The sequence below is a fragment of the Engraulis encrasicolus genome, chromosome 8 (genome assembly GCF_034702125.1).
Source record: "Engraulis encrasicolus isolate BLACKSEA-1 chromosome 8, IST_EnEncr_1.0, whole genome shotgun sequence".
In the NCBI taxonomy this organism is placed as follows: Eukaryota; Metazoa; Chordata; class Actinopteri; order Clupeiformes; family Engraulidae; genus Engraulis; species Engraulis encrasicolus.
This window is the reverse complement of record NC_085864.1, coordinates 1654504-1670260: the sequence shown is the minus strand read 5'-3', so window position 1 is coordinate 1670260 and position 15757 is coordinate 1654504. Positions and strand designations below refer to the sequence as shown.

Sequence of the window (15757 nt, the reverse complement as noted above, 5' to 3'; positions counted from 1 at the left end):
CCCAAAATCTTTATCTTTTCATGGGATCTAGAAAATGTGGTAGGTGGTTTATATATATAATGTGCTTTCATCTGTTGTAGTAAGTTCTGGCCACTTTGATCCTGTAAATTTGCCATTACCAGAATGGCGATGATCAAGTGATAATGCTAATTGCCAAAGACTGTGTAATGTAATAGTATACCACTGTAGTAACAACTGTTTCATGGCTCCACTGCTCATGAGCGCATATATAGCAGGTTCAGCAGGTGCGCTTGCACCGGGGCTGGGCCTGTGACCTCCAGGGGCCCAGCCCAACACCCTCCCCAACATGAAAATAAAAGGAGAAACTCATTCAATTCTGATTCGTTGTGAAAAATATTGACCTGTCTGAGCTATAGTAAGTTAACAAAACGGCAGTACTTTTCCTCAATGAAAGTCAATCTTGTTGAACTGGATGACTTCTGTGCCACTTGAACTCTGGAGATGAATCTGTTTACCTGCTGCTGTGAAAGCCCTGCTTGCCCTGATCTCACCTGTAATCCCGCTGGACGGCCTGCTGGCAATGCCAACCCTGGCCTCTCTATTGCCAATGCCAACCCTGGCCTCTCTATTGGCCTCTCTACTGACACTCATGCTGAGTGAGGTTGGGTGTTAAATTGAAGCCTGGCAGGGCTGTTGCTAAGGTGTGTGTGTGTGTGTGTGTGTGTGTGTGTGTGTGTGTGTGTGTGTGTGTGTGTGTGTGTGTGTGTGTGTGTGTGTGTGTGTGTGTGTGTGTGTGTGTGTGTGTGTGTGTGTGTGTGTGTGTCTGTGTGTGTGTGTCTGTGTGCGTGCGTGTGCGTGTGTGTGTGCGCGTATGTGTGCGCGCGTGCACGCATGCACAATCGTGCGTGTGTGTGGCCCACCATTTTACGCGTATTTCATTCTGTTTTTTTTTGCACGCTTTGCCCACTGTATCACAGACGTATCATACTGTCTATGGCACAGAAAAATATTTCCACATGGATGACATGTCAGTCTACTGTAGACACTAGTAGCCAACCCTGCCTACTAAACTATGGTACTAATCATGATTGGCCCTGGTGAAAACCAGGCATTAGGGTTGCAGGTTTGATTCCTCCCCCCGCCATCCTCTTTCATGATTGAGGTACCCTGTCCCTGAGTATGGTACAGCCCCGTCACACTCCTACCTTGGGCCACAACTTTGGCGGATGCCTTGGAGAGGGCGAGGGATGAATCTAATTTCATTGCCTATGCTGTTAACACTAAGAGGTGCTAATCATTATTGTCCCAGGTCAAGAGCAGGGGTTACCCTCCAGGAGATCTGGTTGGCTGCTCTCCAGACCTGTCTGAGCTCCAGGTGGCCGACGACACCTGTCTATACCATGTAAACAAGTCTTAGTGCCCATGTGTAAGCCTACTGTGTAATGCAATTCACTGGCAGTGCAAAGCACGTTGCTAGAAAACAGGCCACACACATTTGTCTTATTGGCAGTGGGAGACTTTGTGAACTTGACAGAGCTAAACATTTTCGGAAACTTGATGAGGTTTTTGGGACACAAAAACTAGGTAGTGTTATTTCCCTTCTTTTCCCCCTTGTACCTGAAGGAGAAGTGTTTGAATAGCAGTGCTTATCACTATGCATTTATTTTCACATCATCAGTGCTAGGGCTGTACAGATACATTGTACACGTAAATTAATAGTTGTGCAATGTCTTCCATTGGTCAGGGGCAAGGCCTTTCTTGTTTGCATGTTGATGAGGAGGAAGGAAATGCATTGAGTGCAGTTACATGCCGGGAGTGTTATGCTTTCAAACAGAATATTGCCAGTATTTTGGGTTATATAGATTCCGGAAAAATGTTTGTGTTGTTTGAAAGCAGAATGTTTCCTATACAAATATAAATTTGTTCACTAAGTTCGGCTTACGTTTACTGTAGGCTATCCGTTTTCTGTGCTCTGTGACGAAAACATTGAGGCACCTGGTTCAACAGACCAGAAATCAACCTTCTCGTGCTACTGAGTGCGAAAGAATGATAGGCTACTGATTGGGGTCTGTTCTCTGTATCCCTCTTTCTTAGTAATGTGCTCTGACAGTGAAGTGTCTTAGCTTCTCCAAAGACCACTCAGTCTAGCTAATGAGTAGGAAATAAGCAGGGTCTGTTCCTAGAGGGAAAGAAATCCTTCCTATACTCTTTCACACACAACCGATGTGTCTTAGTCTTTCTACAGATTGGCCCATTGACTTGATATGGCCATTGAGCAGAGCTGCCAACCGCTCCTATGTGTCAGGGGTTAGGGTTAGCATTACAGTTAGGGTTAGGGCTATGTTAACAGCCCACTGGTTGGTTGTCTCATTTCTACGAAACAACCCATTTAGACACAGACCAGCAGACCACTGTCTGACACTGTCTGTCACTGCTTGATACCGTGCCAGCCACCCCTATAGCCTGAGTGACCCTTTAAATCCTTCTTGGAATGGGTTTAATTTGGATCCCAGTGACTTGGCTCCCTGCAGCACCACTCAATTACTGGCTTATCCAATAACAACTCACGATTGACTGCAGAGGAGGGGAACACTCACCAAAGTGAAGAGAGGCAGTTAGCTGCTAATAAGGCCAGTTAGTGTAGAAACAGGGTTGATTAGATATGGCGGGAGATCATAGGCATTACAAAGACCAATATTATTTATCCTTTAATTACATTATTGAACCTATCATTTATTATAGATATTTATAATACAACACAATTTATAACAGTACAATATAATAAAATATCGTTCATATTGATCTCCACTAAAACAGGAGTTGATGTGAAGGTAAATCATCAGAGGAGCACCACTGACACTAGTCAGTTAGCTGCACTAAACGAAGGTGTAGGTCAAAGGGCTTCGGCGTTCTGTTTAGTAGTGCGAAGGTTAGACTAACTTAGAGATGTTTGATGAAATCCAAGGCACTCTTCGTCTTCATTAAAAAGCTTTTAATTAAACGTAGCTAGTTCATATTTGAACAGTTAAACATTGCCAACATGTTTCGGCCACGCATTGGCTTTCATCAGGCCTAAAAGTTGAACTGTTAAAATATGAACTAGCTACGTTTAATTAAAAGCTTTGTAATGAAGAACATTGCCTTGGATTTCATCAAACATCACTAGTCAGTTAGCCACAGAGGTTAGCGGAGAACAAGGCTTTTGACGTGAGGGGAAATGTACTGGTCCACCTTAGAGGTTAACTGGTGCAGTGCAAGACGTAACGTGACAGGGAAACAGACAGTAGCCCAAGTGGGTAATATGATTTCACTGGTGGAAAGCATGACATAATAGGCAAACACAGTTAGTTGTTATGACCTCACTGGCACGACGTGAGTAGGGGGAAAATATAGTTAGTGGATAATAAGACCTCATTGGTGCAGAACAAGGCATGACATGAGTGGTAAGCAGTTCATCAGAAAGGCTAGGCTTAACAGTGAGAAACAGGCAGATAATTGTTCATAAGAACTAAGACATGATGTGAAGGGGAAGCAGACAGTCAGTGGTTCGTAAGAACAGCAAGGCTTGATGTGCGGGGGAAACAGAAAGTTGGTGTTTCAGGAGAGCAAAGCTTGACGAGTGTCACCAATGACTTGTGTCTGTCATATGTGAGAGCATAAGTGAGAGGAAGTAGACCTCTTTGGTGCAGAGCAAGGCATGACATGAGGGAAACAGAGAGTTAGTGATTCATCATATGGCTTAATATATGTGTGACGGGCACTTGCCCTGGCCCTTTAAATCTAAGTTAGGTCCCGATTGGTTGGCATCTCTGCACTGGTCACATGACCTGGTAGCTCTGATTTTCTTTGTTCTTTTAAACCACACACTCGCGGCAAACGCGAGGAGAGAAGCACTCGTTACACTTTAGCTGCCGGCGGTGAAAATCTTCTCCATCTGAACGTTTACCCCAGCAGGTTTTAACCAACTTTTAATCAAGGTTCGGCACTTTAGAGCTTCCATTCGGTGGACTGGACTTTAAAGAGGTAATTTGTGTGAGATGTTACCTTTTGCAAGAGCCTGTTCAACACATGCTGATTATTACTGTCAAGCTAATCTACTTGAAGTGTATGTGTTTGTGTGGCCTTGGCGCCATTTTGTGTGCATTCTACTGAAATGGTCATGTTGTTGTTTTTACTGCTGCTACAGAATTACCCTACCATTTCCTGGTGCTGGCCTGGACAGAAATCGAGAGTGCAAACCATAAAGTAACAAGGTAGTTTAAGTTGTATCTACACATTGTGGTTTAACTCATTTTAAATGACTATGAAGATGTGAGATTAATGATTGTGCATCGTATGTGTTGTTTTACAGATGTTAATGCAACCACTGTTTTTTTTTATATAATTATTGTGAGATTTAATTCGAAAGAAGCTCAATAGTCAGAACGTGAATATCAGGCTCGCTTGATTTTGGTACCGCCTCAACCACCTCCAGTCTTTGTGTTTATGTCTGTCTTTTCTTTGTTTTGTTATAATCATTTATTTTAGTCAGGCTGTGGCTGGGTCGCTGGAAAAGGGGGCTTAGTAGTACACCCCTCACGAGTGTAGTGTATGGGATTCCTTCCCTGAGTGCGGTGTAAACAAGTTAACCCTTGTGTTAACCCTTGTAGTGTGTAGTGTACAGCCCTGAGTTGGCTCAGCTTGCCGTGCTGTGTAACCAGGCTAACCCCCTGGTGTTAACCCTTGTAGTGTGTAGTGTACGGCCCGGAGTTGGCCCAGCTTGCCGTGTGGGTAACGGGTGAGTGTATTTATTCATTAGTCGGGTGAGCACAGTAGAGTCTACTTGCCCTCGTGATTTGCCACAGCTGACTTAGTTATTTTCTGTTAAGTTGTTTAATTTTCTGTTTTTTCTTTTTTTCTTGTTTGTTAATAAAATTGATATTATTTTTGCACATCAGCCTCCTCCTTTTATTAATTCATTCAATTGAATACCCTTGACCTGTTGAGTACCCACTAGTGGCCATTGGTGGGGTTACATATGTTAGAAACAGACATTTAATTGTTCATAAGAACAACAAGGCAGGATATGAGAAGGAAACAGGCAGTACGTGGGTAGTAAAACCTCAGAACAAGACATGACATGAGTGGCCTTTACATGAGGGAGAAACAGAGAGTTAGTGGTTCACACATAGGAATAGTGAGAACAGAGGGCAATTGGCTTGACATGCGTCACCAATGACTTTTGTCCATGCCATGCAAGCAGTCTTCCGCCACCAGTGTCCTTCATTCGACACCAGTCATTTGCGTCAAATCCACCCAGCCACGCAGCCAGCCCGCATCCCCTGTGACCACTGTGAACCAGAGAGTGAGGCAACAGCATGCAGGAGGCAATTCAGTGTGCCAACCCAGAAATAACATCTGGGCAGGGAGTTAGAGTGAGTCTGAGGGCCCAGCATTGCAAGACAGTCTTTGAGATTACTTTGAGACTGTTATTATGAATATGATAGTTTCTGTATTGGCATGATTGTTTTCATTAAGCAATGTAAAGTAGGTTTCATGACTGTACACAGTCTAGGTTTAGGGACCCTAACAATAGCTTCAGAGAAATATTCTGTGCCTCCAAATTTACTCAAGTTATAGCCCATACACAGGGGGCAAAGGGTGTCCATCAATGTCTTTAATTAATATTTTTAAATGCTAATGCTAAATAATTTTTTTACAGTAGGAACAAAAATAATTTAAAACCCAAGGGCTGTCATAATTGTCAGTTGAAATTGGGATGCTCCTTTGTCTCAGCCTCCCCACCTTGCCAAAACAGCGAACCAAAACTGAGCATCCTCTGCTACAATATACATGACATTCTGATAGACAATATGATGACAACATATCAGCTCCCCTTTCCTATAAAAGACAATATTATTCGTAGGTGCAGATACTGAACTTGAACTTGGTGCTGCATTTTCAGACCATAGTGCTGCATTTTCAGACCATGGTTATTTGCAGACTTACCAAGAATAGATACAGTAGGTGGTTTTGTGTTATTCCTAGAGGCTAAAATCTAGCCTAATGTAAGCAATAGGTGTGAAGGAAGAAATAAACTTGTTTTTCTTCTGTCTACTTGGACGGTAGCATCTATGCCCAATCAAAGAGCTCAGCTAATCTCATTAAAGCAGATTTGCAGATTACACTCGATTGTTAATCTTTGATGGTCCGATTAAAGGGGGTGATCAAGATGGCACGGAAAACAGCTTACATGACGGGGGGCAGGACCATTCAAACTAGCAATAGTAGTATAGCCAGGTAGGCTATATGTTATTGCAACATTCTTATAATGTGTTTTGATAGCCTTAGGCCAGGCAAGGCAAGTTTATTTGTAGCACATTTCATACACAGATGCAATTCAATGTGCTTCACAAAAAAATCACAGAAAAAGAAAAAAACAAGACATAATTCGAGTAAAAGAAAATGGAAACATTAAGATAAAACATGAAATGAATAATAAGAATAAAATAAAATTAAAGGTATAGGAGCAGTTTTGCTAGTGTGCAGTAAGAAATGCTGTGTTAAATTCAAAGATAAAGAGACGATTTAACATCTGAGTGTAATTTAGGCTCAGAGTACTCTCTAAGAATTGAATTAACACTGCATGTTTAATTAAGTAATTCTCCGGATGGCAATTAAATTGCATTGTAGCACAGCTTCATAACCTCACTACAAGACACAGCCCCTATGATAAGATTATTATAGTCAAAATCGCTGTACTCTGTAATGCTGCCATAGTGTGGGTAATCTGTCTACTTAAGTGTTTCTCAACAGAGGCTCTACAGCTCTACAGGAGGCGGGAGCCCTTGGGGGGTGTTTAGTAGGAAACAGCTGAGACAGACGGTGCTGAGTTGAATATGAGGGGGGCACTAGTCTATTTTTTAGTAGGCCTACTAAAGGGGGCATTGGTAGGCTTATGTTGAGGTCAAGGGAGTATTTGTTCAAAGAAGGTTGTGGGTCACTGGTCCACTGAATTTTTCTTGTTTGCCAAAATAATGATCTTTTAGTTCATAAGAATTTGATGATACGAAATCAAAGGTTCTTTTGTGCAACTTTTTTGTGCAACTGCATCATAACGTTTGCTTTCTTTGAGAGGACTGAGTCAATTTATTATTGACTTTGTGAAAGTTGAGTTAAGTTGAGTGAAGCAGTGCCCATTGTTATCTGCTTCACTCTTCTTAGGTTGGCATTAAAAATCTATAGCGCTTCAGAAGCTATAACAATAAAGAGTGAATATAATAGAGTGACGGAGAATCCAATATTTTTGGATGATCATATTATAGGCCTACCGGTACCTTAGTATTGGATCAGCCAAATAGTCAATTGAAGTCTCTGTGAAGAAGAGAATGATAAATCAATGTTTGTCTTTTTTGTGATTGATTGTAGCTTGTTCTTGAAGACACTTCTTCACTGATGTGCAAAATGAGAGTAACTCAAATCTAATTTTAAATACAATGTGCTATTTTCAGTTACATGGTTATTTAAACACTGTGCTATTTTCGGTAGGCCCTACACAGACTTAACACAGGTATTAGACAACTGCATGCTATTTCAGATACACAGTAAAACTTCCAGTGTTCATATGACTCTGAAAGAGTTGAAATTAACTCTCTACAGATAACATTTGGTCCCACTCATGAATAGTAAATAATATAATAGTGTAGTAGGCCTACATTTTATTGTTTTGTCAGTGGAACATTTTCATAGGCCTAGTTCTGACTCTAACTCTACTACTGTGTAAATACAGTAACAGTTAAACAGTGTACAGTTAAAACTGATTTTTTTATTGTAATTGCTGTATAAGGTAGATTTATATAAGTTTAGCCAACTCTAAAATATTTGCGCCTCATTTTAACACTTTAAAAAGTCCTGTGTTAATTTACCGCTTACAGATTTGATTAAACATTTTCAACAGTTCATTTGGTTCCAGAGTATTCTCTCAGTGTTGCATTAACACTGGATTAAAAAAAACTGTGTATGTAGATTAAAAGCACAGCACAATTCCCAGTGTTAGGCTAACTCAACACAGTTCTAAGCTTGGTTCCACTCGATTAAGTCTTAAGTTAAACCCTGACTTTTGAATTAACACTATATGGCTTAATAAAAATGTAAAGTATTTTTGGGGTCTTTTTGGCCTTTATTAGTACAGGATAGTATGAGAGTAGACAGGAAACGATTGGGAGAGAGAGATGGGGTAGGGCCGGGAAATTACCCTGGCCGGACTCAAACTGGGGTCCCCGTGGGCATGCAAGCCCAAATGTGGGGGGCTTAGCTCGCTGCGCCACAGCCCCCCCCCCCCCCCCTTAAAATGAGGACCATATTTGCTCAGAATGGTGTTGAATTACTGTAGCACTGCAACTTACTTTGCAACATACTCAACGCACATATACGTGCTCCACCACCTTGATAACAAGTGGTAAAATAAGTCCATAAGCACGTCAGCATGCCTTGCAATTACTCATCTGAGAGGGGTGGCTGGGTGGGTGGGTCGTGGATATTTCATATTAGTGATAAAAAACTGGTGCATCCAGTACCAGCCTGCAACATGAGAATGTGGCTTGGCCCATGTTTCTATATGAAAAGAAACAGGAAAAGAAAAGATTTGCACTATTTTAAAATTCAAGACATTTAAAATTTCTCCATGCTTTTAAATAAAATCGGAACCTACTTAAATATGTTGTGCAACCTGTAACTTCAAATGTGAAACTCAAATCAAAAGTGTTTACCTCAAACAAGACAACCAGTTAAACTCTTAACACATGCAACCTTTCTATAATAATCCGGCTATATATAGATTTTGTAGAATAGTAGCACGGCAGTTAATTTATTACTGAGAAGTGAGTCAAGTTGAAATGTTACTTCAAACTTCGCTCAAAACGGAAACAATGACCGGGATGAGATATTTCAACCATTAGTTTTGTTTAAATTTGTGATAATTACTGTAGAGAGAACATGACTTGTCAATATCCTGCAATCAAACGAATTTCTGAAAGCAGAAATATGGCTGTTTGAAAGTTTGCAGTTAATGTTACCTGATGTTTACACATTTACACAACTGTTGAAAGTACTTTTTTACTAGACTTGTATTTCAATTGATGACAATGAAGATAACTTATTCATATTTACAATTTACATACTGTTCTGCAGTATGTAAAACATTGTACAGTAATACTATTGTCATTAGATGGTCTTGGGCAATTTGTTTACACATAGGCAATGAATAGGCTATTGTTGGCTGTTTTGTAAAGAATTGCTATATACACTTCACGGTCTTTACTTAGAGCTGTTATGAAATGAAAGTGCCATGATAAGTGATATACCTGTAGTTTCAAGCTCTGTGAAGTCAGGTGAGAGATAATATATAGCCATAATCTCCGCATTGACATGTATTTCTGTCTTCAGGCATGGTTTTTAGACCTATATAAAACTCTGCGTATCAGAAATAGACCTTCTTCCTCAGTAACTGGGGCACGAATGGCATGGAACTCCCACTCATTCTCTTGAAAAGGGGTTCCCTCGCAGGGAATCCCGACATACTTTCAGAGTATCCACCTATCCACAGCAGGCATCCACCTCCAGGCGTGTTACACCACGCCTAGAGCGCCAGGTTATGCCACGTTTACTATCACCTCCACTAATAAGTTCATGTAAGTCAGTGAGCCTCCTTGAATGGCCGTAATCTGTTACCAGTGAACAGGAGACGTGGACACATACAGTAGCCAAGACCTGCAGGGCCAATTTACAGGGAAGCACGGGCTGACTCTGGGGAAATGGGCGGAGCCAGGTAACTGGTTGGCTGTAGGCCTACTGGGCTTGCTGGTTTGGCTCGCTCCCTCGCTGGGATAGCTGACTGCTTGCTGTTCTTGGAAGCTGTCCAGTTATCCAATTAGCGTGCTTTTATAGACATTGGAGGGGCTTAGAGGCTTTCAGTTTGTGCTCAGGTTGTGGAGGAAGAAGCCTCTCTGCCGTGTTTCTGCACATTTTGCAGCTGAGCTACAACAGCTTTGTGGACCTCAGGCATCTCGCAAACAACTAAACTTATTGGAGCCGCAGGACTGGAAAAAAGCAAACAGCAAGAGGCAAATCACTAACATCAAGGACATTATCATCATCAAAAAGGAGTCTGTCCAGGCTTTTATTTCATTCTTTCTTCAACTTCTGCACAGCAAGTAGTACCCACTGAGGAGGACCCATGGGCGCCCACGGCACCAGACTGGATGACATCCTAGCGGAGGACATGCACCACTGGTACAACAAGTTCATGAAGGGCTCGCCATCGGGCGTGATCACGCTGTTTGAGCTGAAGGCCATGCTGGAGATGCAGGGCATGACGGAGGAGGCCAACAGCTACGTGGACCAGGTCTTCTTCACCTTCGACATGGACGGGGTAAGGACAAGCAAAGCCCCATGGACATGGATATGGGCTCCTGCAATACAGAGTTACTTCATCACTTAGGCTACAGATTGCTCTGGGACAAAATACACTCTGGAAGATGTTAATATTGATTCTCTAGGTGTTGAATTAACACTGCACCTTTTTGCTTTCTTTTGAACTAAAATGTAATTGGTCTTCCTCACCTTCGGGTAAGGATAAGCAAGGCCCATAGACATGGGATTCATGCAGTCACACCAGTGGTTCCCAAACTTTTTCAGTGGGGACCCAATTTTGGACAACTATTAATGGAAAATCTAGCAATAGGCCTATTAGTGGAGAAAGAAAACTTATGATAGCAAAAAAACTCATGATAAGGACAATTGTATATCTGGATCCCAAAAAGTCCATTACAATCCATTACAACTACTCTTTAGATCTTTTTATTCACACATGCATGTCTCTCTCTCTCTCCTTCTGTTGCAGGATGGATATATAGATTTTGTAGAATACATAGCGGCAGTCAGTTTATTACTAAAGGGAGAAGTCAACCAGAAGCTAAAATGGTACTTCAAACTCTTCGACCAAGACGGAAACGGAAAAATTGACCGGGAGGAAATGGAAACAATATTCAAGGTATACATTTACTGTATTTCTCTTTTTTTTCTTGCCTTTCTCTAAATAATCCCACTTGCTACAGTACGCCACTGTTATGAGGCATATACAGCATGTCAACGACATGGGGCTTATGATACAAGGTGGACATTCTTGGAATAAGAGCTGAGGGAAATGGCCTAAAGATAGTCTAGGTGTGGAGATTACCCACTCTGAAGAGCAAGAAGGACCCCCATGGCTACACCAGCATTAAGCGCAGGCTTGTTGACCCTAAGCCTGACCCAAATCCATAGCAGCCCTATGCGTAACCTTTCACAGATAATCTTTGGCATGTAGCCTTGAAATACCTATCTCATAACCACGTCTTATGGGTATAGGCCTATTTATATATATTCTATATTAGTTTTTTCCCTCTATGTCCAAATTATGCAAGCTCAGTCTTGTAAATAAGGTTATGTACTTTTACAAATTAAGTATTACATATGTAGTACTTTTACATATTATATTTTCAATGAAGAGTGAAATTCAATACCTGCCAGTCACATTAAAATAAGAGAAACGGGAGCTCGGTGTTGCAGACTTCTGTTTTCATCTAACTGCGGTGATTCCCAGTTTAAACTGTGCATGATTCAAAGTGCGCATCCTTCCTTCTCCCTTCAGGCCATCCAGGATATCACACGCAAATATGACCCTCCACCTGAGGAGATAGTGGAACTCATCTACACAAAGGTTGATGTCCACGGCGAAGGTAAAAAAAACAACTAAAAAACCCCAAACGTCACAATTATTTTTAGTATAGTAGTTGATGTTGTGGTAGTAGTAGGAGCACTAGAATAGCACAATTACTTTACCTTAAGCAGCTCAAACAGCTTTGGCATTTTGGCAAGAGGCTTCCTGTCTGATGGCTTGTTTCCAAAGGTGTTGTATAGCTCTCTCAGGTTGTTACTCCATGGCAGTGGTGTAGTCCACTTTTTTTTGAGGTGGGTATACTGTATATTTGAGCATTTTTTGAAGTGGGTACACTGTGTATATTTGTGCTATTCAAAATAATCGATCAATCAATTTTAAGTGGGTATATTGAAATCCATGAAATTTAGAAGTGGGTATACTCCGTATACCCGTGTTCTACGTAGACTACACCACTGCTCCATGGCCAAAACCAGGCCCCATGGGCAGTGGAGGCCTGGGCCAAATCATGGGCCGATATTTGTCAGGAGAGTAGATGAGTAGGACACATAGGGTATGCTACATAGAGAGTGTAAATGGGGTAAACATTAAAATGTGAAGTGATAAACCAACCAACTAGACAAAAAGGCAATGGTTAGGGAATGTATTGCAGTTTGCTACTTTGCATTTAACTTGTACTGTTTCTTTTTGTGATCCTGGAAATAATTTCTAACATTTCAGAGGTTCATGAAATTGTCACAGAGTGAACTGCACTTCTGAATTCGCTCTGCTGCCCTAATAACTGCACGCTGTAACTGTACGAAGCACGCTTGGTGGAGTGTAGGCCTATTGTAGCTCTGTGCTTCTCTATGACAGAGACGATCCTCATGTTTCCAACCTATGATGAGAGAGGATAGAAACTCACTTTACTTAATGGCAGCGTCATACACGTGACATGATAGTGTCATAATAGTGTCAAAACTGTGTCATGACACTTATGGACGAGTCATAAATATTATGTCCAGTGCTTAATTTGTCAAGCGGGAGTTTCCGGAGCGCAGAGGATGGGTGGCTCCCCCCGGGAGGGGTGGTCTGTGATGTCTTTCCCTGAGGTTCCATCCAAGGTTCCGGAGCTCTCGTCTGAGGTTCTGGAGCTAGATCCCCCCTGCTCGTAAACATTTAATGGTCATGAAAAGCTGACATTGTTAGGATTGTCTTTATCTTAACCAAATGTCACTTATTGGCAACTTTAATAATGTTTATGACATGTCCATGGCTGTGTTACGACACTGTTATGACTTTGTCATGTCATACCTACGACGCCGGCGTCAAGCAGTTACTTGCCGTTACTTACAAACATATAGAATGTCATGATGTAAACCTAGTAGTACTAATTGAAAAAGATCCATGGTGTCCTCGTAGCCTATTTAACTGGTTCTTTGCTTCACATTTTACTATATGTTGTTGGTGGAATGCAGTGTGCAGTGTGTGCAAGGACAGATTATGATTCCATGGACCACTGGGCCAGACACCAAGAAAGGCCCCCCTCTGTGGATGTTGCTATAGTTTCCAAAATTATTGAGGGTTTTATAGACTCTATGTTGTTGGGGTTTTGGGGGTTTCTCCCCCGAGAAAAAAAAGGTGTTAAAAGAGCAATTCCTGTATAACGCATGATGAGAATGGAAATACAAAAGCCTGGCTTTAGGGCCCCGTTGGCTCTTGGGCCCCTGGGTCCTGTAGGCCTGTGCAGTAATCCATCCTTGTGTGTGTGTGTGTGTGTGTGTGTGTGTGTGTGTGTGTGTGTGTGTGTGTGTGTGTGTGTGTGTGCGTGTGTGTGTGCGTGTGTGCGTGTGTGTGTGTGTGTGTGTGTGTGTGTGTGTGTGTGTGTGTGTGTGTGTGTGTGTGTGTGTGTGGTTTGGGGAAAGATGAAAGATTTCCAGAAGCGCCACAATTGAAACCATTGTTTGTTTGTTTGTTGGTCTGATTTTCACAGAGAGGATGAGGGCACAATCATTTGATGTGTTCTGGTGGCATATAATGTAGCCTACAGTATATGTTTGAATTACCCACACTGTTGTCACTTCTCATGAAAGCTCTTCTTTCATCATGAAGAACGTCATGATACAAACCTGGTATACTAGGTCAGTGTGTGGGGGACATACAATGATAGAACCAGGGAGAGGAAGGTGGCCCAATAATTGCATCTGTTCTCTGGTGGCATGTAATGCATCTTTCTGAAGGGGCTAGTGCATGGTTACCAACCCTCACGACCGGTCTTCTCTCTGTATTGTTTCTCCAGGTGAGCTCACATTGGAGGAGTTCATCAGTGGAGCCAAGGAGCATCCAGACATCATGGAGATGCTGTCCAAGATGATGGACCTCACACACGTCCTGGAGATCATTGTCAAGGGCCAGAAGCCCCGGTAATGACAGCCAGACGACTTATAAACATCTAAAACAAACTTTTTTTTTCTTGAGTGGGTTGGTCCCGAGGATTTTTATTGTTTTTAGAAGAATGACGTCTTGCTAAGACCCACAAAGCAATGAAAAACAATATATGAGGGACCTAACTTGCACTTACTTGGAGACCTGCTGGTGGACTTTGAGATTGAAAATGGCAGTATCCTCTAATGGTGGAAGGAAAAAAATGTGCAGAGTGCGTCTGCATGTCAACTGTGGCTCTGTGACACTCACCTGTCAATCACAGACACTCTCAGGGAGCAGAACGGCCTCCTGGAGACCACTGGGTCTCCACAGGAGAGGTCAGATACCGGAGGTGGGCTGTGGAGGGCCGGGCGGCTGACCCCTGTGGTCAGAAGCCATGGAGGAGCAAACCGAGCTGGGGGCAAGAGAAAGGTCACATAATACCTGAGTGACAGAGGAACACAGGAAGGGAGGGAGAAAGAGAGGGGAAGAAGTTATGAAACAGAGAGGGAGAGAGAGAGAGAGAGAGAGAGAGAGAGAGAGAGAGAGAGAGAGAGAGAGAGAGAGAGAGAGAGAGAGAGAGAGAGGGGAAAAGAATGATGGAGTGGATGAGGAATGGGTTGGTTTGCTGGCATCACTGCACTGTTGCGTGCTGTCCTAATCCTCCCCCATCCCTTAATGACATGAGGAGCCCAGAGATGTCTATATCTGTCCACTTTGAAGGCGCAGAAAGAAGAAAGCACAGACAGAAGCCCTAAAGAGTCGAGAGACCATTTTCCAAGTGCATTCATAACAATTTGCCATAAAAGACAGGAGAAATGTAAAATCCTGGTTAATGTGAAAGTTGTAAAGGACATGCCAAATAGGACATGCCAAATGTTTTGACTGTTATGGAATAATCTGGACTGTTGTACAGAAAATCAGGATAAGAGACGCTAGGAAAAGGCAGGATTGAGAGTACACTAGCACAGGAATCATGCAAGACAAGCTAAATAGATGCTACGACAAAATTGTTGTCCTCTGATAAGATAAGATAAAATTGGGTAAAATGTCCAGATTGTAATGACAAATAATGGTCAGATGAAAAAAACAGTAGGCCTATTCTGCTGAGTTTGTATTGGCTGTATTGGTGAATGTACGTGTATGTACGTATGTGGTGAATTGGTGAATGTACGTATGTGTTGGTTATTCCACACTGTATGCAATTCCTCTGCATATGTCTGAATAAAACAATCTTTGCACAACGAGATATGAGGTATGGGTTAATTATTTCTATTTCAGTGTTTTGCAGCTTTTGTTTGATATGAAAAAACATTGCCACAGTGTTTGTATTCAAAATCTCCAATTGGTGAAAACACACAAAGTTTATTGACACTCTAAAATGTTGAGTCTGAGGCAATGTCAGTATTTGCACTTTGAGCTTTGCAGCAGTCAAAGGTTTCAGTAAAGTGAGACTCTTTAGGAAGTGCACTCCACACATTCATTTAAGACAATCTTTTACATGGGCTACAATCATTCATACAACAATAATTCAACATAAAGGACACCAAGTACATTTATTGGTGGTCATCCACTAGTGTGAAGGGAAACAGCTTAGGTTACTATTATTAATCTTTTTTCAGAGAACTCCCACTGGATTACTTGGAAGGCATCGGAATTAGCTGTTGTTACCTGGGCTGACCTGTGACCTGTCATCTT

At 42.0% G+C, this 15757-nt stretch overlaps 1 protein-coding gene across 1 annotated transcript; it reads left to right on the top strand.

The window, feature by feature from the left end:
* The first annotated feature begins 10174 nt into the window (after window positions 1-10174).
* On the top strand, window positions 10175-14500 carry LOC134454759 (guanylyl cyclase-activating protein 1-like). The gene is made up of 5 exons (XM_063205919.1): window positions 10175-10369; window positions 10841-10990; window positions 11630-11717; window positions 13935-14058; window positions 14353-14500. The coding sequence occupies exons 1-5, from the start codon at window positions 10175-10177 to the stop codon at window positions 14498-14500; spliced, it is 705 nt and encodes a 234-aa protein (XP_063061989.1).
* Window positions 14501-15757: the final 1257 nt, after the last annotated feature.